The 21,580-nt window shown below is 35.5% G+C and overlaps 2 protein-coding genes across 2 annotated transcripts; one reads left to right on the top strand and one right to left on the bottom strand.

Annotated features, from left to right (window-relative positions):
• Positions 1–5,982: 5,982 nt before the first annotated feature.
• LOC112759088 (uncharacterized) lies at positions 5,983–7,541 on the bottom strand. The gene is made up of 7 exons (XM_072221211.1): positions 7,502–7,541; positions 7,369–7,404; positions 7,090–7,170; positions 6,941–6,982; positions 6,621–6,672; positions 6,258–6,483; positions 5,983–6,165 (listed from the first exon to the last, which is right to left on the bottom strand). Exons 3-7 carry the CDS (start codon positions 7,168–7,170, stop codon positions 6,021–6,023), a joined length of 546 nt encoding a protein of 181 aa, XP_072077312.1. The 5' UTR covers positions 7,369–7,404; positions 7,502–7,541; the 3' UTR covers positions 5,983–6,020.
• Positions 7,542–17,010: 9,469 nt separating this feature from the next.
• Positions 17,011–17,574, top strand: LOC140180231 (protein FAR1-RELATED SEQUENCE 5-like). Its single transcript, XM_072220682.1, has one exon. It carries the CDS (start codon positions 17,011–17,013, stop codon positions 17,572–17,574), a length of 564 nt encoding a protein of 187 aa, XP_072076783.1.
• The last annotated feature ends 4,006 nt before the right edge of the window (positions 17,575–21,580 follow it).

The raw sequence follows: 21,580 nt of genomic DNA, 5'->3' as shown, positions 1-21,580 counted from the left end.
GTTATACTTTAATTTTGAAGAAGGGTTGGTTCTTGTTATACTTTTCTAAGTGAATTTTACCATGTTAACTAATGGTTGGAGTCTTGGAAATTTGGATATTTTTACATGCTAGCTTACAAGAAGGTATCAACGTAATGTAATGTTAACGGCCCGGTTTTCACCCGATTTTCACCCGGTATAATTGTGGCCCGAAAGTGTATTAGTTTCATCGGGTCTAGGGCCGGGTTCGGGTCTAATAAATAGACCCGGTGTATATTTCGGGCCGGGTCTGGGTCACATCAAACCCGGCTTCACCCGGCCCATGTGCACCCCTAGTGCAAGGTCTCTTCAGGTGGATTAAACTAGGGGTGTTTATAGGTCGGATGAAACTGAGTTTGATGTGACCCAGACTCAACCCGAAATATACCGGGCCTATTTGTTAGACCCGAACCCGGCTCTAGACCAGATGAAACCTAAAAACTTTCGAGTCACGATTATACCGGGTAAAAATCGGGTGAAAATTGGGCCGTTAACATTACATTACCTTGATATCTTCTTGTAAGCTAGCATGTGAAAATATCCAAATTTCCAAGACTCTAACCATTATTTGACATGATAAAACTCACTTAGAAAAATATAACAAGAACTAACCTTTCTCTAAAATTAAAGCATAACCACATTCAATACTAATATTGTCTAATAACACCAAATATTTAAATCAATACAAATAACACAATATTATGCATTAGTCTAAAGTCTTATGCATTTTAAAATATAAAACATTAACTTATAGCTTATAATGACTAATAACACAAAATACTAAGGTTTACAATACTTAAATTCCACATAAGAATAGCCATCATCTATCACTAATAACAAAAAATATTAATTGTGTATGATGACCGGGCCCAGATTCGAGTGACCCGAGTTATGGCCCGAACCCGACCCGAAATAATGACTAGGCCTATTTTTGAGACCCTTACCCGGTCATAGACTCGGTGACATTACACCAAATTAGCCCCTAAAATATTCGGGATTGGGCCAGATCTTCGGGTCGGGCCATGCACACCTCTAGATCAAACCACTCTAAATGGACATTTTCTCTTCTTACAACAGTTCTAGCAAGATAGTCAGCAACTAAATTTGCTGTTCACAGCACAGGAACAACCCTGACCTTCTATTTTCTCACAAATAATTCAATAATCTTGCAAATAAGATCCTTATCTTTGGCATGGTTCATAGCATTCACATCACGAAAGATAAGCACAGTTTTCAGATAGTCTGTCTCGCAAATAATGTCTCAAAATCTTGCATTACAGGCCAAGATCAAACCTCTAAAAATAGCAAAAAAACTTGCCACTGAGAGCAGAATCCATCGGCGATGTCCCAGAGCATTCCTTTAAGCAAATGCCTTCAAAGTTTCGAATAATACAACCAAACCTACTAAACCAGCTATCTTCAAAGAAACTCGCATCACAATTAAGTTTATAAGTATTACGAGGAGGTGTCTTCCAATCTTGAGGAAGTGAGAACGTCCCTACTACCACTTGAATTTGAATAGATTTAATAAAATCCTCACACGAGCTCACAATGAAAAGTTGGAGTTTACTCTCAAGCCAAGGATGCTCTAGATTAAACAAGTCATTATTTCTACTCCTCCATATCTATCAAAGGGTAGAAGAAAATAAAATCTCATATTTCTTAAGATTTATCTTTAACGAAGTCTGAAGGTGCATCATCCCAAAAAATTATGCAAAGGTATAGCCTAGTCTTCTCCAAACCTCTTTTGATTTCGGACAATCTCTTAAGCAATGAAGGATAGTTTCAACCTCATCATTACAACGAAAGCAAGTATCAGAAACAGTAAGGGATCTACGATAAAGGAGACAATAGGCAACGCGTCATAGAGGTTTAACCAAACCATAAATTTGATTTTTTTCAGGAATTCTGAGTTACTAGACCCATAACCAATTCTCATTCTTCTGCCAGTCAAATTTTTTCCCAGCAACCCAATTATAACTGCTCATAGAGGTATAGAACTTTGAATTGTCCCAAATCCATTGAGGTTCAAGTCCTTTCTGGATATCAGGATTAAATATATTCAATTCCACTTTAATAGTCTCAGGAATTATGGTATAGCAAATAGCAAACATCAAAATTTCAATGTTCATCTTTTCAAACATCCTTTATCCTAAAATCTGTATCTGCAATATGGACAAAAGGGAGCTCCACTGCTAAAGGTCTTTGCGGCCTCCAATTGTCAAACCAGAAAAATTGATCCATCTGACCACTACAGCAATTATAGCCATTCCGAATTCACCTTCCATCTCTCTGAATACTGCGCCAAACAACATAGGAGTTTGTGTCATAGAAAGTATTTCAAAGTGAGTTGGTAGACTGATATTTAGACATCATAATTTGAACCCATATCTAATCAGGACAATTCGAAAGATGCCAGATCAACTTTTCAAGGAGAGCAACATTCACACATCAGGAACCTCTAACCCCTTACACACTAAACTTCTTAGGCATCACAATGGTTTTCCAATTGACGAGACTAAGAACATTCCCATTAGTATTACCTTTTTATAAAAATTATCCCATCATAAAGTTGATTTTACTACAAACATAATCGGGAAAATACATCACCTGCATATGATAAACAGGAATAGAGGTCACTGCTGATTTTATAAGACAAAGTCTTCCAGCCTTGTTGAGAAGCTTTCCTTTCTATTCTGCCAACCAAGATTGAATCTTGTCCAAAACATTATGAAATCAGCTCTATTGGCCCTCTTGTGATTTAGATTAATGCCTAAATATTTTTCTAAATCTTGAGTGAATCTAATAGAGCAGATACTGGTGAACATCTCCCGACGCTTATTGACTCTTAGAGCAAAGGGCCTTCAACTTTTTAGCATTCACCTTTAAATCAGACATCTTACTGAACATATTAAACACATCTATAGACTTAAGTCTTAGACACCTTGAAGAAAAGAAGAAGATCATCAATGAACATTAAATGAGATATGTGAGGCCCACCTCTAGAAACAACAACACGATCCTAAATCCCATTCAAGACATGTTTATTAATAAAGCAAGCTAGTCGCTCAATGCAGGCAACAAAGAGATACGAAGATATTGGATCACCTTGCCTCAGACCTCTCCTAGGGGTGAAGTTCTCTAATTTTGATCCATTCCAAAGAATAGAAAGGGACGACGATCTCACACATAATATAATAAGACAAACTGAGGAATGAAAAAAATCAAATCCATACAGAGAATGCTCCAAGAACCTCCAATCCACTCTATCATAGGTTTTCTTCATATCAATCTTGAAAGTAAGGATTCTTTTTTTTTAACTTTATCCACTTCATAAAATGCAAAACCTCTTGAGTTACAATAATTTTGTCAATAGTACCTCTTTCTGAAATGAACTCGTCTTTCATAACAATGCATAAAAATTAAAAAGTAGTTTAAACACATGAATTATTAGTAAAAAAAGGATGAAGGTGGTTAACCAATACATTAGTGATCACTTTGTATACCACATTATATAAACTAATGGGTCGAAACTATTTTAGATTGGTGAGAGAGCTAGCCTTGAGGATTTGTCATTTCACAACTAGAAAATGGATTAATACAGACAGATTTACAGACGGATTTAGTCTTTATTACATACGATTTTTGGTTACCGACGAAATTACCGACGGATTTTGTCCCTCTGTAAAAGCCCCGTCGGAAATTATTTACCGACGGATTTTTTTTCCGTCGAAAAATTACAGACGGATTTTTAACAGTTACCAACGGATTTTCCCTCTGTAAATTTTCTATCCATTTCCCAAAGGCGACGGACTTTTCGACGGATTTTTCGTCTGTAATTACAGACGGATTTTTCGACGGATTTTCCGTCTGTAATTACAGACGAATTTTCAGACAGATTTTCTGTCTGTAATTACAGACGGATTTTCCGACGGATTTTCCGACTGTAATTACAGACGGATTTTCCGACAGATTTTTCGTCTATAATTTGAACCTTGAAAAATCACCTCACACTAAGATTACAGACAGAAAATCCGTCGGTAAAGTAAAATAGAAATTTTTTTTAAATTTTTCCATTGCAAAATGAATACTTTAGGTTTATTTTTTAAATTTCCTCCATCAAACACACTGTAAATTGAAAAAAAAAAGACCAAAAATTATATAGATAAACATAATGTTCATTACATAATACCTATAAAATTGGATGTTATTTTTCAACATCATTGCCCAATATATGACTATCATAAAAAGGTACCCAAAAAAATAAACTATTGACAGAACTATAACTATTTACATTACTCATTGACACTACTAGTTCCTTCATTTTCAACAATTTAAACAAACAAGATTTTATATTGATCCTATTCCTTTTAAATTGCATGATGGTGACTTGCTCAGAGCCATTGACAAATACACCTCCTCGACAAATAAACCATTAGACAAAAACGCTCCTTTCGATCAGTCAGCAGGAGTATACCCTTAGAGGCTGGACCAACTTGACCTGGAGCGTAATAATGCCAACGAAAGAGTTCAACATCTCTTCCTAAATGATCGTTTTTGCGGACTACCTGAAAGCGTTTTGGGATACACAATTTAGCTAGTATATATTGAATCATTTTGGTGCATCTGTCAAGTAAGGCAAGACAAGTCCAAAAGAGCAATCAAAAGCTCAATAAAGCAGCAAGGCAAATCTAAAAGAGCAAAAATAAAAAAGTACACCTGAATCACATGCTAAATTGGACTCCCGGCTTTTTTCAGCACTCCTAACTGTAAGCATGTTACTGTAATTTTCAATAACTGACATTGATTAATGATTGTGAAATTCTTTTTTTTATGTTTTTTTTACTTGCTCAAAGTGAATAGGGCATTTCCTTATGTGTCAATCAATGAATTCCTTGAAATCCTTTTAAAGAACCTATTACCTGAATGGCTTGCATGCTTTGTGCATCTGAAAAGTCAATTCCATCTCGATTGATAAACCTAATTGAATTCAAAGTTTTCAGTCGCTTAATCAAGTACTTTACGAAGGCCAGGTATCACATAGAGATGACACTAAGTCTATTGAATCAGGTCCAAAACTAGACTGCATTACACCTATGTAAAAGCAAGTAATAAGGAAAATGCCAAAATGCATATAGCCATCTATCTACATTTTCGTCTTTCATTTTACAACCTTTCCTCCACAAGCTAGATGTCAGCTTCAGTCCACCTAGTCATTTATAACAGTACAACTAAAGGATCTTACAAGTATTTTCTAACATATTTGAATTGTTTTCTTAACATCCAACAGAGAATATAAGCAAGCAATCATACAAGTAGCAACAGATGACTAGGTTCTAGTTCTTTAATTTTTCAAGTTTAGACTGAAGATTATTATTTACTACAATTCATAATCCAATTACTGGTTAGTAGTGATTGCACTGGAGTAATACTTTTCAGCCAGAAAGTCAAACTTACAGACTAGACAATAAACAGAATTATCAGATAAATTTCTACAATCACAATATCACGTATGTTCTCACTTGCAGTATTGCAAAATAACAAAATAACGTTCTCGGTTCCTTACCAAATCCCCTTCCAGATTTAGAACCACATATGTCGCACTGCCATGCATCCTTTTGGGGGAAATTAAAAAACCCATGTCAGATTATGTATATGTCAAAAGTAAAAATAAATTAAAAGGGCAGAGCATGGTGCAGACAAAAAATAGTAATCCAAGTAAATTCAATTTTCAGACATTGAAATAATTAATAGAAAATTTAAATAACAAGCGAAGTGACTTGCCATAGATGCCTAAGGGAAAACACCAAGTGCATGATGCCCAACATTGTTATACAAAGACAAGCACCACCGTTCCTTTGCTCGAAGAGAGTAATACTCGGCCACAAATTTTCTCCAATAGGCCACAAATTCACTGGAACGAGACAAAAAAAAAAAGAAGGAATCTTTATCAATTAGAGATCATGGAAGTAAAACAAGAATGCGAGATGAGACTGATTTATTTATTTATTTTGAAGGTTGTGAAGAACACACCATTTTCCATCATGGATTGCAACTGCTTGATTGCATCCTGATTGCAAATACCCATCTTCAACTGAAACAAAGACAAATCTGCAACTGGGTTCTTGAAAAGTGTGACCTTTAACACTAGCACAGAAACCTTGTATAGAGTATAAACATTCTGAAGAAGACTGTGGGGAGCCAAAAAACCAAAATCATAATAAGAACAACTGTCTTACCATATGGGGTAGTTTGTAAAAGCATGCATCTCATAGTTGTTTTGCTTTAAGGAAAGAAGCAAATGTTCAATTCCTTCAATGTATGAATATCCACTTGTCATGCAAGTTTTAAGGCCTGTGATGGAAACACACATGAAACTAAAATATCGACAATCTGGAATTGATCTGAAATGACTTGATCTGGAAGAACTGTAGCCAATCTGGAATTGATCTGAAATGACTTGATCTATGAACAAAAATATCAACATCAGCATTTTGCGGTTCTTAAAAGTCAGATTTTCAATGTATTATATTAAACTAAAATAGTATCATGTAATGACTAATACTAAGATATCAGCTCTAGCAACAAAATGTTAGACCAACCTTCTAAATCAACATCCCTTCCGTCCTTAAAAACTTTTCTCGCTAGCTCCATCTGGAAGAGAAAAACATTATTAAGAACGATGTTATGAAAGTGGAAACTACTTAACCATTTTATGCAGAAGATACAAGAAATTCGAAAGCAAGTAGTGAAAAGCGAGAATTCAATTTCTATGATTTCTCAGCAACCAAAGATACTTGAGCCCTTAAATAATCATTGCTTTGCCTTAGATCTTCAATAATTTTGATGTCTTCGTCCATTTTTTCTGATTTTTCGGCTGTGTATCCATCAAATCTTTATTTAGCCTTTGTATGGAACTTACGACTTCTTCCTTTTCTGGAAAACTTTTGGAAGGATCTGACATCTGTTATAAAAAGCCAATGCCGGCATTCCAAAAAGTAATTATTTACATTATCAAAAAGCCATTATATTGTTAACATAACTGATATCCCTTGAATGCTTGACCTGTACCTGAGAAGCACTGGAAAGGACATTAGCCGCTAAAGACTTCCTGCTTGTTTCAAGAGCAGCCTCAATTTCATTCTTTTCCATCTAACAATAATGAGAACAATGGGTTATAGTAGAGTACATTTTAGAGGTAAATATCACAAATTCACAACTAAAAAATATAAGTCTTTTAAATTATGACCTCCCCATAGTATAACTACAAACAGAATGATTCTTTTTATCTCACGGTGAGCAAAAGAATGCTTCAGTTACAATGATGAAATATATATAATATAAATTCACTTTGTCTCTATCCAGCTTTAATATTTTAAGCTCCTCCTGAAAGGACTTGTTCAATTTCTGTTCCTTTGACATTTAAGTGTAGAATCAAATAAGAAAGGAGGGTTAAAAAGCATGGTTCCTTATCAAGAATTACCTCTCGGAGAGCTTCAAGTTTCCATGAACAATAGCCGGAACTTTCTGCAGAAGGTTTACTTCTGCAAAGACATCAAACAGCGCATGTAAGTAGCCAGAGCGGACAGCACCAACTATTGCAGATCTCAATATCTCAATATCTCAACAAATTTGTAGAAACTTATCAGTAATTTTAAGTTAATTAAGAACAGATCTCGATATCTCAACAAATTAAAAAATGAATGAAGTTAATTAGTATTATTTTTATTTTTCTGTGAAATTAGCAGCAGCAACAGGGAAGGGATAGGGCTAGGGCTAGGGATAATGAAATCAGAATAGAATCACAATGGAAGGGGTTAGGGATATGAACGAGAAGGAGGCGGAGGCCTACCTGAACTAACGGCGACGAGAAGAGATGATGACAAACCTCCGGCGAGGAGAGAAGAAGCAGCGACGAGAGCAGCGCAGAAGGAGCTCGTAAGACAAGAGCACGACGGAGAGAGGTCGTACGACGATGGCAACGAAGGGAGCAAACACGATGAGGGCGACGGAGGGAGCTCATGCGATGCGAGCCGCGGCGGCGGTGACAGCGGAGGACGTCACATCTTCAACGGAGAGAGAAGGCAGGGAGCAAGGAAAACGTGAAAAATTGAAATGAACCTGGGAGTTTCGGGAACCTGGGAGTTGGAGGACTACAGCGTTCAAAAACTAGGCATGAATGGCGAGTGAATGGAGTTAATCTTCAACTAGGGTTTTCAATATTTCCGACGGATTTCATTTAAATTACAGACGGATTTTTCGTCTGTAATAATTTAATAAAATGCACGTTTTGTCTATTTAATTACAGACGGAAAATCCGTCTGTAACCATTTCACAGAAAAAAAATTAATTTTTCCGACGGAATTATAGACGGATTCTCTTTTCCGTCTGTAATTTATGCTAATCTATTTTTTTTGTTTTCTGACAAAAAAATCCTTCTGAAATTTCGTCTGTATTTCAGTGGGATAAAATCCGTCGGAAATATCCGTCTGTAATAACTAATTTTCTAGTAGTGTTTAGTATTTAGGATATAGATTTGTGTTATCAAAGTTTATTTTCTAAGTTTAAAGTAATATTAGTATATATCATATTTATAATATTATCAATTAATTCACACGTACAAATTTAAGATTTGGAATTTAAAATTAAAGATTTACTATTAAGTGTTTAGGGTATATATTTTGTTTTATAAAATTTAATTTATAAAGTTTAAAGTAATATCAATATTTATTATTTATAATGTATCATGTTAAAACACCATATAATTATTAATTTTTAAATAACTATAGTATCATATTTGTGGTAAAATTAAAACTTTAGTGTTTGGAATGCAGATTTAAGGGGTTTTTTTAATATTTAACAAATTCATCATGATTTTAGTTAATTTTGAACTATTTCTTTTTTAATTTACAGAAAGTGCATAATTTAGTATAACAATTAAAATTTTAATTTTTATTGCATAGATTTTCTTTATAAACGCTTTTGTTATATCAAATAAATTGATATTGCTTATATTTTTTAAATTATATTTATAAATCTAGGGTGCATGGTTTTACAAGAGTGTGAAAAGTGTTAAAGTTTTAAGTTTTTTAGAATTTATATTTAGTTTGAAAACACTTATTTTACATTAAACACATTCATATTAATTTAATGTTCCTATAATTTTTATTTATATATAATCAATCCATTCATTTATCAAATGAAAAAAGATATATAATTTAGGGATAAGGTTAAAATTTAGGCTTTAGGATATAGACATGATTTATAAAGTTTTATTTTTTTATTTAGAAAGCTAAAGTCGATATTATTATTTATACTATTTTAGAGTTATTCATTTATCTTTGGTCAATAATTTGGAGCGTATAATTTACTACAATTAGAGTTATTAAAGCTTTGGATTATATATAATATTTAAATTTAGTTTGCAAACTTTTTTTTTTACAAACAAATTGATATTTCTTTTAATTTTAAATTTTTAGGATATAAATTTAGTTTGTGTCTTACATTTTTATTTGAATAAATTAGTATTATCTTAAAAATTAATCATTTTAGTACATTAACAATATAAGAAGTTTTATATAATCATCTAATTAGATTTATATGTTTGGATGATCGTGTAAAATTTTTTATATTAACAATGCATAAAAATTAAAAAGTAGTTTAAACACATGAATTATTAGGATATACATTTATCTATATATACATATTTATACTATTACGGCTATTTTAGTAAAAAATTAAGATGTGTAATTTAAAGATATGGTTAAAGATTTGAGTTTTAGAAAGGTTTAATTAATCTGTTAGTCTCTATAGTTTTGCGAAATTTTTAATTAGGTTTCTATATTTTTTTTTTTTTAGTTGAGTCTCTGTACCAAATTTTTTTTCAATTAGGTCCCTCTTGGTAGTAATTAGTTTAATTGTATAGGGACCAAACTAAAAAAAAAATTGGTGCAGGAACTCAAATAAAAGAAAAAAAATTGTAGGCACTCACTAAAAAAAAATTGATGCAAGGACTCAATTAAAAAGAAAAAAAGTATAGGAATCTAATTAAAAATTTTGCGAAACTATAAGGACCAATAGAGTAATTAAACCTTTTAGAAAATATATATAGTTTGTAAATATTTTATTTTTACATTAAGCACTTTAATATCGATTTTATTTATGTTCAAATATACTTTTATAAATTAATTAATATTTTATAACATTTTAAAATTATAAAATTACACATTTCAAAATAACTAAGAATATTTTATTTATATAAAGATAAAGTTAAAATTCTAATATTTGAAATAAATAAATAATTTTGACTTTTTTAATTACTTGAAATAGGATCTTCTACTGGTATATATACGTTAAACATGATTAGAACGAAGAAAAGACATCATATAATAAACGTGAGCACCAAGAAAATTTCGATCATTTCAAATGCGAATCCTTCCCCCCCTCTTCCTCCTCTTACTTCTACATCTTCAATCAGCAGAATCAACTTCAGTCGCTCTCAAGTCTCAACGCAGAACAAGTTCCTTCCAAGACCGTTGGTGAATCCAGCACGAAGCTTAAATGGAGTTCTAAAATTGGAGGAGAAGAAACGGTTCTTGGAGGTGGGTTACAATAGGGAGGCTTCTGTTTACAAATGCATTTTGGGTTTCATGATTTGGTTGATTAAGTTTTTACGATAATTTCATCCTTTGTGTTTGTGGAAAATTAAAAGAAAGTTGCATTTTTCTTTTCTTTAAAGGTCTTGGTGTTAATTCTGTTGCAACTTTCCTAAATTTATATGCATACTTAGTTTTCTTCATGAATTTATGTGCAACTTTTCGTCGTGGATTCAAGGTGCTGAGGAGAAAGGTGAATTAAATAATTGTAACAGTTTTATTAACAAGAAGAGGAGTGCAAATCCTAACAACAACAATAACAAGAACAACGATGATGAATGATCAGTTGTTGATGGAGCAAACTTCGTTCTTTCTTTGTTGATGTTGCCTTCTGATGGCAAAATTGTGAAGAGAAATGATTGCGGCAGTAAAAAGGATCTTCTCTGGAATAATTGCAATCCGGTGTATCAGCCTCCTCAGGTTTTGATTTCTTTCTTTCTTTTCAGTATACGAATTCAAAGCATGTTTTGTTATCACTTGTTAGATTTTGGTGTTAAAAGAATAACAAAAAAACGTATAGGGAAGAGTAATTCTTGAGGATTAAGAATGAAGGTCAAATCAGTCAATTTGGACGACCAATTTGTTCTTTTTTTTTTTTTACCAAACAAGCTCAACATAATAAGTGGAGTGAACTAGAACACAAAGTAACATCAACCAAAATAAATTAAATGTAAGACAAATATTTCCAATGTCATCTTTAGCATTGTCATCAACAACAAACGGAATTCACACTTCTCCACGCGTTGTAACTAGCAACCGATTTGTGAAGAACTTCTTCTATACCTGATTCCTTATTATGAAAAATTCGCCCATTCCTTTCTAGCCATATATTCCACATAACTGAAAAGAAACATATGAGCCACTTTTTACACTCCTCCTTCCTATGAGGTGCACCTGTTAAACTCTTAAAAGGTTCCTTCATCGATCCCGGAAACAACATCTCATAATCAGAAAGCCAAACACACTACACCTGCCAAGTAAAATCACAACCAAAAAATAAGTGGTGAATAAATTTAACATTTTTTTTACACAAAATACATATGTTGTCACCCTAATGAATAACTCCATTCTTGGTGGAACCAAGTATTTTCATATAGTTCTAGTGAAACTATAACTCGTAACATCTTTGGGAAATGTTTCTGACTGCAACACCTGCACAAAAGAGTTACTAGAAAAACTCCTTCCCTATTAAACTTTCACACAACTCTATCCTCTCTATTATTTGCGAGCTTTATAATTTTTAAAGTATCATGCAACTAATCCACTAATTCCAACTCCCATTAGTATAATTCTTGCCTCCATGAAAGTTTCAAATCCACTCTAACCCATCACAGAACCCACAATCATCTATTACAGATCCTCTTTGGTTTGAAACAGAGAAGAGCCTTGGAAAAACTATCTTTTAACAATCCACTTTGTAGCCAAACATCTTCCCAAAATCGAATCTTTCGACCATCACCAATCTCCATAGATAATCCAGAAAACATCTTATATCTCACATTTTGATTTTTAAACTGTAGTTGACAAATATCCTTTCATGGACTCCCTTTAGTCGACAATGTCTGATTTGACAACATCAAATTGGGATCCAAGCTATGACAAAAGCAAATAATCTTCTTCCATAAAGGACACTCCTCTTTTGAAAAACGCCACCACCACTTAAAAAGAAGCATTGTGTTTCTAACCACGGCATCACCCACCCCAACCCTCCCAACTTTTTTGGGGATTTAAACACATCCCACTTCACCAACGTCATATCATTCTTTTCTTCCTCCTTACTCCACATGAATCTTCTCTGCAATGAAATCAATTTTTCTGCTATAGCTTTCGACATCTTATACAGACTCAAATAGTATACTGGCAGGCTATTTAACACTGATTTAATGAGGACCAACTTACCAGCTTTATTGAGCACCTTTGCTTTCCACAAACTGAGCTTCTTCTCCACTTTATCAAGTATCAGCTTCCAAGTCTCGACCAACCTAGTATTCGCTCCTAATGATATGCCTAAATATCTGACTGGAAGATTAGCCTCCTTACATTCCAAAAAGCTACACATGTTATCAACCCACTGCTGCTCACAGTTGATTGGAATCAAGCTAGATTTATTGAAGTTGATACTTAACCCCGACATTGTAACACCCTAACTTTTAGCACGTTATGATCGTACCAAAAGTAAGGCGTTACTAACCCATTTTCCTTTATTATCTATTTAATATTGAGCATTTACGTCGGTATCGCGTTTCAGTTTTTAAGAAAATTCCACAAAATTTTGTTTCTATTAATTAAAACCACATATCAAAGATCTTCAAATAATAATAATCACATAAATACTATTAATAATAAGTTATATACAAATAAATCAATATAAAACTTGAATACAATACCTATCCCTCTAGATAAACTAGAAACTAAAGCAACAAGGGCGAGGGAACTCTATAAAAGCGTCAGGCATCATAGGTAAACCTACTAATCGTCCGCAGCTTCATACTGAGTCTTCGAACCTGTGCCACTGAAAGGGTGGAAGATTTTGGGGTGAGAACAAACCACACGTTCTCAGTAGGGACAGAGAATGCCGTTAGAGTAGAGAAATAAGTTGCAAATAATCGCTTTTTAACTTTAAATAATGACCTTTAGAACTCTTTAAAACTCAATTTAAAGACTTTGGTTAGTTCTTAGTAAGTTAAGTCATTTAAGAAAATCCTAGTCAGCAATAACAACCGAAACCCGCAACAAACATAATAACTATAGCACACAAAGAGAAACAAATACAACACATACACAATCACAGAAAAATACAACAAGCAAGCACAACCAAATGCAAATGTGCAAACATCATGATGCATGTCTATCCCTAACGCAGGTCATGAGCTCATGTGTCGGTTGCCTACCCGCTCCCGACATTACCCTGGCACAAGTCCCAGATATGGCTTTCCAGATGCATATAGTGTGCTTATAAGTCGTACGACTAGGCCGCATACAGTGTGACTTTAAGTCGTATGGCTAGGCCGCATACAGTGTGACTTTCCAAATTGATAGGCGTACATCTAGAAAACAGTTCTCAGTGTGTGGGAGTCCCCACTTTACATTTGACACTAAGGCCCAAACAATGTCACATATGCTCTCCTGTGGCAGACAGTCCCTTAAAATTTTTCTTTATCTTTGTTCTCTACTCTCCTGTGGCAGAGATTCCTTTAATTATCTCTCTTTCCTTTACTTTTCATTCTCCTTCTTCTCTTTCTTATCAAGCCAAACTCATATAATAATTTAAATGAAATCTCTTCTCAAAATATTGGATTTAAAACATTATTCTTTTCTTGATAAATTGAATTCAAATAGAATAAATCTTTTCTTAACTAAATAAATCTCAAATAATCTAATTTTTCAAAACCAAATCTTTTAAAATAGCATTTCAAACAAAGTCTCAAAGTTTATAAAATTTCGGTAGCATGTCCTCTAAAATTCAGACTATGCACCCTTCCAGGGTCCCAACCAAACAATCTCTCAATCATTTTGAATATCAAATCCTTTTCAATAATCAGTCCATTTTCAAATATTAAATAATTTTCAATAATCAAATCGTTTTCTTTAAAGCTAAGCCTCTTTTTATTTCAATAAAATTCAGCTCTCTTTCAAACCTTTTGCTATTAAGACCAAAGGAACAAGCCGCACGTTCATTCAAACTTTACAAAACCTCCTGATCATATTCTTTTTACATTTAACATTAACCAAAACCACCTTTTCATTTATGGTTACAAGAACCCGGACATAACCTTCCTCACTTTCATAACTCCTTAATTCATATGTCATTTAATCAAAGCATAAACGTAACGTATTTTCAGCCACAATTCAAACAATCAAGAATTCAGATATGTTCATCAAACTCAATCATTCTCACAGTCAATACTTATTCATCAAATTCAATTAGTCTAGACAAACACAATTTATTTGCAATTACTTAATAAACCTTTTGGCATTCTTAACTTAAAAACTATTAATTATTTTAAAAAATAAAACCTCCTACCTCGATTGTCGAACCCATAAACTAAATGCCTCAAAGAAATCCTTTTCTCTCGACTCGCACCCAGCGGCAGCCGCAACCACAGGTTTATCCACTATCCGCAGCAACAATCAAAACTCTTAATCACGACATGCCACAACTCTAGTAGTTAGGATAACGGTGACAACATCAACAATTATAATAACCATTCACTTATCCAACACAAGTTTAATCGGTGAGAATTTATCGAAATCCTACCTCCATACGAAATCAAAATACTCGAAGCTCTGGAGAAATTTTTTGACCGAGCTGCCGAAGAAGAAAACGTCCAGAATTGTCTGTGCCTCCTAGAATTCCAGTTGGCCGAACTCAAAGGATAGGGGAGCTACGTCACCGTTAGCTTCCACCGAACAAAAGTAACACCAACGTGTAGAGGAGGAGGATACAAATATTTTTACCGGATTAGATTTTTTATTGGAGTTACGGATCATAAGAAATCGAAAGTAGAATTTTTGGTGTGGGTCACGGTTCCATGAAAACTCACGTTCTCTCCCTCTGTTCTTTTCTTTCTTTCGGTAGTGATGATAAGAATGAAATGAAGAATGATGATATGGAATAAAAGAAGGAAGCTTCTACGGTGGGGAAAGTATTTTCTGGTCCATCAAGGACCAGGTTAAAAATTTGAATTATAAAAAATTTTGGGACTCATTTGAAAATTTTGCAATTGAGCATTAGGTTCTATCTGGTGGTGATGTGGCATAGAGATTATAATGTTAACTGCAATTTAAGAAATGCAACTCAAATTTAATTAAAAACTGAGTTAGGTGAGGTGTTTGTATCTGAAGAGAAACATAGTTGCCACAAAAGGTGCTGAGCACGTTTCTTGAAGGCGGACGGAGCAACGGAAAAGTTTCCCATTCGAATACATTTCGGTTATCCACAATTACTCCTTGGAAGAACTCGTTGATGAGGTAGGTCTTCTAGCACCAGTTTATGTTCAAGACCTTTTTTTGTGGTTGAAGTCGCTGTTGTAGATGATCTAGATTTTGGGGGGGGGGGTTTAGGGTTCCTATTGTTGACCAATTTGGATACCCATTTTTTTAGGGTATTCCTAGAGATGTTGCTGGTGACCTGTGTCACAGGACATTGAAATGTTGTGGTTGTTACAGGATCAGGCTAAGGAGATGGAAGGAAGCTACACAGTCTCTTTGAACATTCGACAACGATCCCAAGTACAGGTGAACGTGTGTCAGTTTATTTCTTTTGCTATAGTGGATAAATAAGTTGCTGTGAAGTGCATGTTTAGTAAAATTTGGACTCATGAATGTTCTTGTTTTGGCTGGACAGTTTGTGACAGGTGAGACAGTTGGTGTGGATGAAGAAGATGCTGAATATGGGGAGGATTACGAGCAGCAACACAAGCCCGGGATGATTGTCGACGGAATTAGGTCATTTAATAGAATAGATTTTTCTTCTTTGACGTATGAGGAGATGCGGAGGTTTGAGTTTGTGGACTTGCAGACAGCTTATGACTTCTACAATGAGCATGGGCAGATTCAAGGGTTTTCTATTCGGAGGTCAAAGGTTGTAAGAAGCACAAAGATTGGATCGGAGGGAGAAATTTTATGGTATATTTTTGTTTGCTCGAGACAAGGTGAGAGAGACGCCAAACATATTCATCGGGTAGAAAGGAAAATGGATCCTCGACCAATTACACGATGTGGGTGTGGTGCACAAATAAAGGTTCACGTTGATCAAAGCACTAGCCGTTGGTTCGTAGATAAGTTTTGTGATGAACACAACCATGAGATGCTAGATGCAAGGTTCCGGGAGTTGTTGCGTTCTCATAGAGTAATCAAGGAAGGGGACATGCATCAAATTAACTCGATGAGAAAAGCTGGGATGCATGTGCCAACCATATTTCGTGCATTTGCCATCCAATGCGGGAGATTTGAGACAGTTGGATTTGTAATTAAAGACATCTACAATGCAATAGAGAAGTAAAGAAGAGTGGGGGCGAGTGATGTGGAGTGTGCCTTAAAGTATTTGTGTTGCCTAAAGAGGAATGACGCAAACATGTTTTGGAAATTCTCATTGGACGAGGAGAGGAGGCTGCACAATATATTTTGGTGTGATGGTACTAGCCGACATGACTATAGTGTGTTTGGGGATGTTCTGGGGTTCGACGCAACTTATGGGAGGAATAGGTACAAGTGTCCGCTTGTAATATTTTCGGATTTGGATCATCACATGCGGACTGTGGTATTCGGTTGTGCAATTCTGAGCAACGAAGTAGAGGAAAGTTATGTCTGGTTGTTGTGAGCATTTCTTGAGGCAATGAAAGGACAAGAATCAAAATCTGTGTTGACCGATGGAGATTTGGCAATGAAGAATGCAATTAATGCTGTCTTTCCAAATGCACATCACAGGCTGTGCAGCTGGCACCTGCTACGAAATGCGGCTATCCGCATTGGCCGGCCTATGTTTCTTCGCAAGTTCCGAGTTTGCCTGATGGGTGACTTAGAGGTAGATGAGTTTGAGAACCTATGGAGCGATATTGTGGAAGATTTTGGGTTGCAACAAAACCCGTGGATACTAGATATGTATGAATGCAAGCATATGTGGGCTAATGCATATATTAGAGGCAATTTTTTTGCTGGGCTGAAGACGACGTCTCGATGTAAGGCATTGAACATGCAGATTGGGAAATTTATTGGGAACGGATACAATCTACGTAAATTTATTGAGCATTTTCAGCACTATCTCGAGTTCATAAGAAGAAGAGAGCTAGTCGCCAATTATAGATTTGTGTATGGGCAACCCATTGTTAAGTCGAAGTTGGAAGCCTTGGAAAGATACGCAGCAACAGTATACACGAAAGAGGTTTTTGAACTATTCTAGGAGGTCCTCCTTTTGTCCAGCAATGTAAGAGTTGTATCTTACAAGAAAACTAGCACGTGTTCCCTGTTTGAGGTTACCATGTACTGCCGGGACCGATCCTAGAGTGTGGCTTGGGATGAGGTGGATGACGAATTTACTTGCTCATGTTTGCGTATGTAATCATTTGGCATTATTTGTGTGCACATGATGGGGGTGTTTGTTTATCTGAACATCACTCAGCTTCCGGTGAAGACCATATGCGAACGATGGACGAAGAAGGCCAAGCAAGCGGCAGTGGACCCATCTGGACAGGTAGGCGAGATTCCTGAGGCTGCGTATATGAGCATGCACGCAGCTTTGCTAAATGATTGTAGAGAGTTAATCAAGTTCGCCTGCCAGTACTTTGAAGACTACTCTGAACTGAAATCCATGATACGAAACCAAAGTAATGCATTGAGAGAGAAGCATCGGTTAAGGGTTGGCATAGCTGATTGTAGAGAAAAGATATCCGTTCGCGATCCGTTGCGGGCGAGACATAAGGGATGCGGCCAACGAGGGTTAACTGCTAGGGGAAAAACTTGGTGTGTGCAACGTTGCAGTAAGTGTGGCAAAGCTGGCCATAACTCCAGGAAGTGTGCGGAGTTCGGAAGCGAAAGGCGCAGGGGCATGGCCGCAGCGATGGAGGGTTGGGAGAACACGTCGGCGGCAAAGGAGGGTAACTATACGGATGAAATGAATGTGAGTGGCATTTACATTTTACAAGAAAGTTATCTGAATTTGTGTGTTGCTTATTTCGGTATGACATGATACCATGTTAGTTTGATCAGCAAGGGTTTCTTTGTTATTGTATGGATACTAGCTTGTTGAATTATGTATTAATCCCTCCATTTGCTGGTGCCGTTTGGCGTTTCAGGTTGATGAAGATGAGTTTTCCATTTGAAGATTTGGTTTCTACAAATGCATGATGTGTAATGAAAATTTCAATGCTTAGTTCAGTTTTTTGATATGTAATTCATGATTTGGTTTGGCGTTTGGTTTTTGTGTGAAGATTTTAGCAGCCACTATCTTTGCAATGACATGCTTGCATGTTGCAGCTGGGAAAAGTTTTTATACATATTTTCGACTGCATTATAATCAACGGTATACAAATGTGACTTGTATCAAGCTTCATAAATCATATTTGTTTAACATATTCAAACATGATTGTCAATATAAAATGGTGGTATTATATGGAGTTGTGTCATCACTTCCATTTTACATATGAATTGAATATCATCATTGTGATAATTAATTATATTTTTAATAATTGCATGACAGTAATATGTAAGTATATAACAACATGTCGATTTTATAAACAAGTAATTAATTATTTGTATGCATCAAACTCCTTTAATATTTATCAACCCGTGTTAGTTCACAGCATTAAATTTGTAAATACTGGTTCTTATGAAGAATGGAAAATAATATACCTTCAAGAGTGATTACAGATAAGTTGTTGATGTGTATTATCGCGAGCAGGATCCATCATGATTTATATACATAGAATGGAGTGGTGCCGATTGGGTGGGGTTGGGTTTGCATTGGAAAAATAGTAGATATCTGTGTGGAGGTTATATAATTTATGAGGTTTTTGGCAACATCAACTTTAAGAAAATAAATTTTATAATATGGAGGCAAATTATGTGTAATTATTAATGAAAGAATTGAATATCTAATAAGTTTGAAATACACATTTAAAATCAGGAAGCATTAACTATAAGGCCATGTAATCTTCAGTTTACATCCTCGATTATGAAATGCACAAACATGTATATGTAGATGGATGAAGCCCATTAGACTAAAGTACTTTCATTAGGTGACAATCCAATAACATTACAACTAGGTGCAGTGGATGCAACCACACTATTGTCAATCAAAATGCAAAATGTGCAGCCAAGTACTTGAATTTTGCCATTCGGGGAGGGGTTGTGTCCAACGAATTCAGTTCCGTTTGTGGATACTGAGCAAAAAATACAACCATGTAAAATACAAAGTTTGATGCAACACGACATTACCAAGAGTACCTGGAGGCATCCCATGACATGGAACTATTGCCTTCCATAGTACCAACGGCATACACTTCAACGTTATGGGATTGCCTACAACACATGATTCAAAATGGTAGGAACTGAGTTTACTTAGTCTGAGCATATGTCACCCTAGCAGACTAGATGCAAGAAATTGACAGAAATTTGAATACATTAAACCATAATCAGCCACTACAAATATTATGCAAAGCATCGAATTTCCTTCAAGGTAGCACGTCAGCCATGGTGCGCTTGCTATTCCAGTCGATGACAGCTCTCTGGAGAAATTCATCCCGCATTTGGTTAAAGTGCTTAGCCGCAAAGCCGAGGGCAGTGTCAATGCGGATTTTGTCAGCCAGCAGGTCGATATTGTTATGCTGCGTTGTCACAAACATGATTAGAGTTATGTTACCGTTGCCCCAAAAAAAAAAAGAGCAGTTTCAGTACATAGGTAATTGTGGAATATCGTTTTTTACCAATCGGATTTAATGTGAAGTATTGCTCCATCTGAAGCCAGAGGAGCACCCAGAGCTTGTCCTTGTAGCTGGAACAAAATGACAAGTATCAGATGCTAAAGCCAGTATACACCCCAACAAAAACATGTCTATTATTTACTAGAAGAACTGCCTTACCAGTTACCCATGTTAGGGATTCCAAGTACAAACTCAGGGTTCCATTCAGCTAGTGGAGGCCTATGGCCTAGGAGATTGAGATCCAGAAATTTCTCCTTCAAAATATAATCCAGAGTCCTTGCTTGCAGAGTAACAAATCCATATATCTCAAAATTAACACTAAATGCATGGTTAGTAAACTGGTATAATGTTTTATGGCCCAAACCATGTTTATAAATTATATTTCACTTAAGGTGGCTTACTTTTTATTGTCCCAACCGTATTTTGCAAAGCAATATTAACGGTATTTTGACTAGATTGTACTCATTCTAGATAGCCCAACTCACTCTACTTGGCCCAGCCCACTTCAAAAGTTATAGAAACAGTATGTCACCGTGTTTTTGGTCCAATTTCATTGACTCAACCTGGTTGAGAAGTAACACCAACTACATCATAATTAAATGGAGTTCATACCGTGGGCCCAATCAAGTTTTACAGTAACCCTATCTTCTTGTAGACTAAATTGGGCTCTCCTTTTTTGCCCAAATCAGGACACACCTGTTCAAACAAAAAATTAAGGATTTTTTGAACCCAGTAAATCCAACACGCATCGCACCCAAGATATGATAACACCAAAGTCTGACCTAGAACAAAAAAAAAAAAAAGAAAAACAACCAAAGCATATTCCATTGTTGGTACATGCAGATACCCTAAACATGCAAGTAACGTAGGCAGCTATAGTTCCCAGTTTAGGAAAACTCACCACAGATTTCGCAGCGTATTTTCGTCTTATGATTGAATCATCAGTCGGATAGCAATCCATAAGCCACATCTTCCCACCGTTGATGTCCACAACAACCAGGTAGAAGTGATCCTCTCCAGTAACATCTACTTTGTCAGCCATTTGGACATAGGTCTTCCAGAAACATAAAGAAAGTTATTCCTATTCCAGCTAAGAAAATTGACACTCGAAATGCATACAGATATAAGCTTCAAGGCAAAATGCTAACATATCTTAGTGTTGTTGGTCTTGGTAGACAATCCTGAAAGAAGAAGGCAGCCACTTGAGAGTCATCTATGTCTGGATCCAGTACGAATTCCTGGAGTCGAATGGACAACAACGTTGAAAAGAAACAAGATCTGGGACAAATAAGTAACTTGATAACCATATCCAACCACCAAGTCGGGATGCTCACCGAGAAATGTAGCGAGAGTGACCGCACAGTTCGCTGCTGAAGCTGGGACTGGGTCCATGATGTTTTGTATGCCATGAGCTGCATAACATACGCAGATGGTTCTTGTCCCGGCTGCAGGCAGTAGAAATCTTCCCTCTCTAGCTTCATGTCATCT

Source organism: Arachis hypogaea, chromosome 16 (assembly GCF_003086295.3).
Source record: "Arachis hypogaea cultivar Tifrunner chromosome 16, arahy.Tifrunner.gnm2.J5K5, whole genome shotgun sequence".
NCBI lineage: Eukaryota > Viridiplantae > Streptophyta > Magnoliopsida > Fabales > Fabaceae > Arachis > Arachis hypogaea.
This window is presented reverse-complemented; position numbering and strand designations above follow the sequence as displayed.

Excerpts from the sequence above, each read along its gene's own strand:
- LOC140180231 (XM_072220682.1), top strand. The coding sequence starts at position 17,011 with ATGAAAGGACAAGAATCAAAATCTGTGTTGACCGATGGAGATTTGGCA.
- LOC112759088 (XM_072221211.1), bottom strand. The coding sequence starts at position 7,170 with ATGGAAAAGAATGAAATTGAGGCTGCTCTTGAAACAAGCAGGAAGTCT. Across the intron at positions 6,983-7,089 it reads TCCTTTCCAGTGCTTCTCAG|ATGTCAGATCCTTCCAAAAG; the intron begins GTACAGGTCAAG and ends TTTTTATAACAG. Across the intron at positions 6,166-6,257 it reads TTTACAAACTACCCCATATG|TGTTAAAGGTCACACTTTTC; the intron begins GTAAGACAGTTG and ends TTTCTGTGCTAG.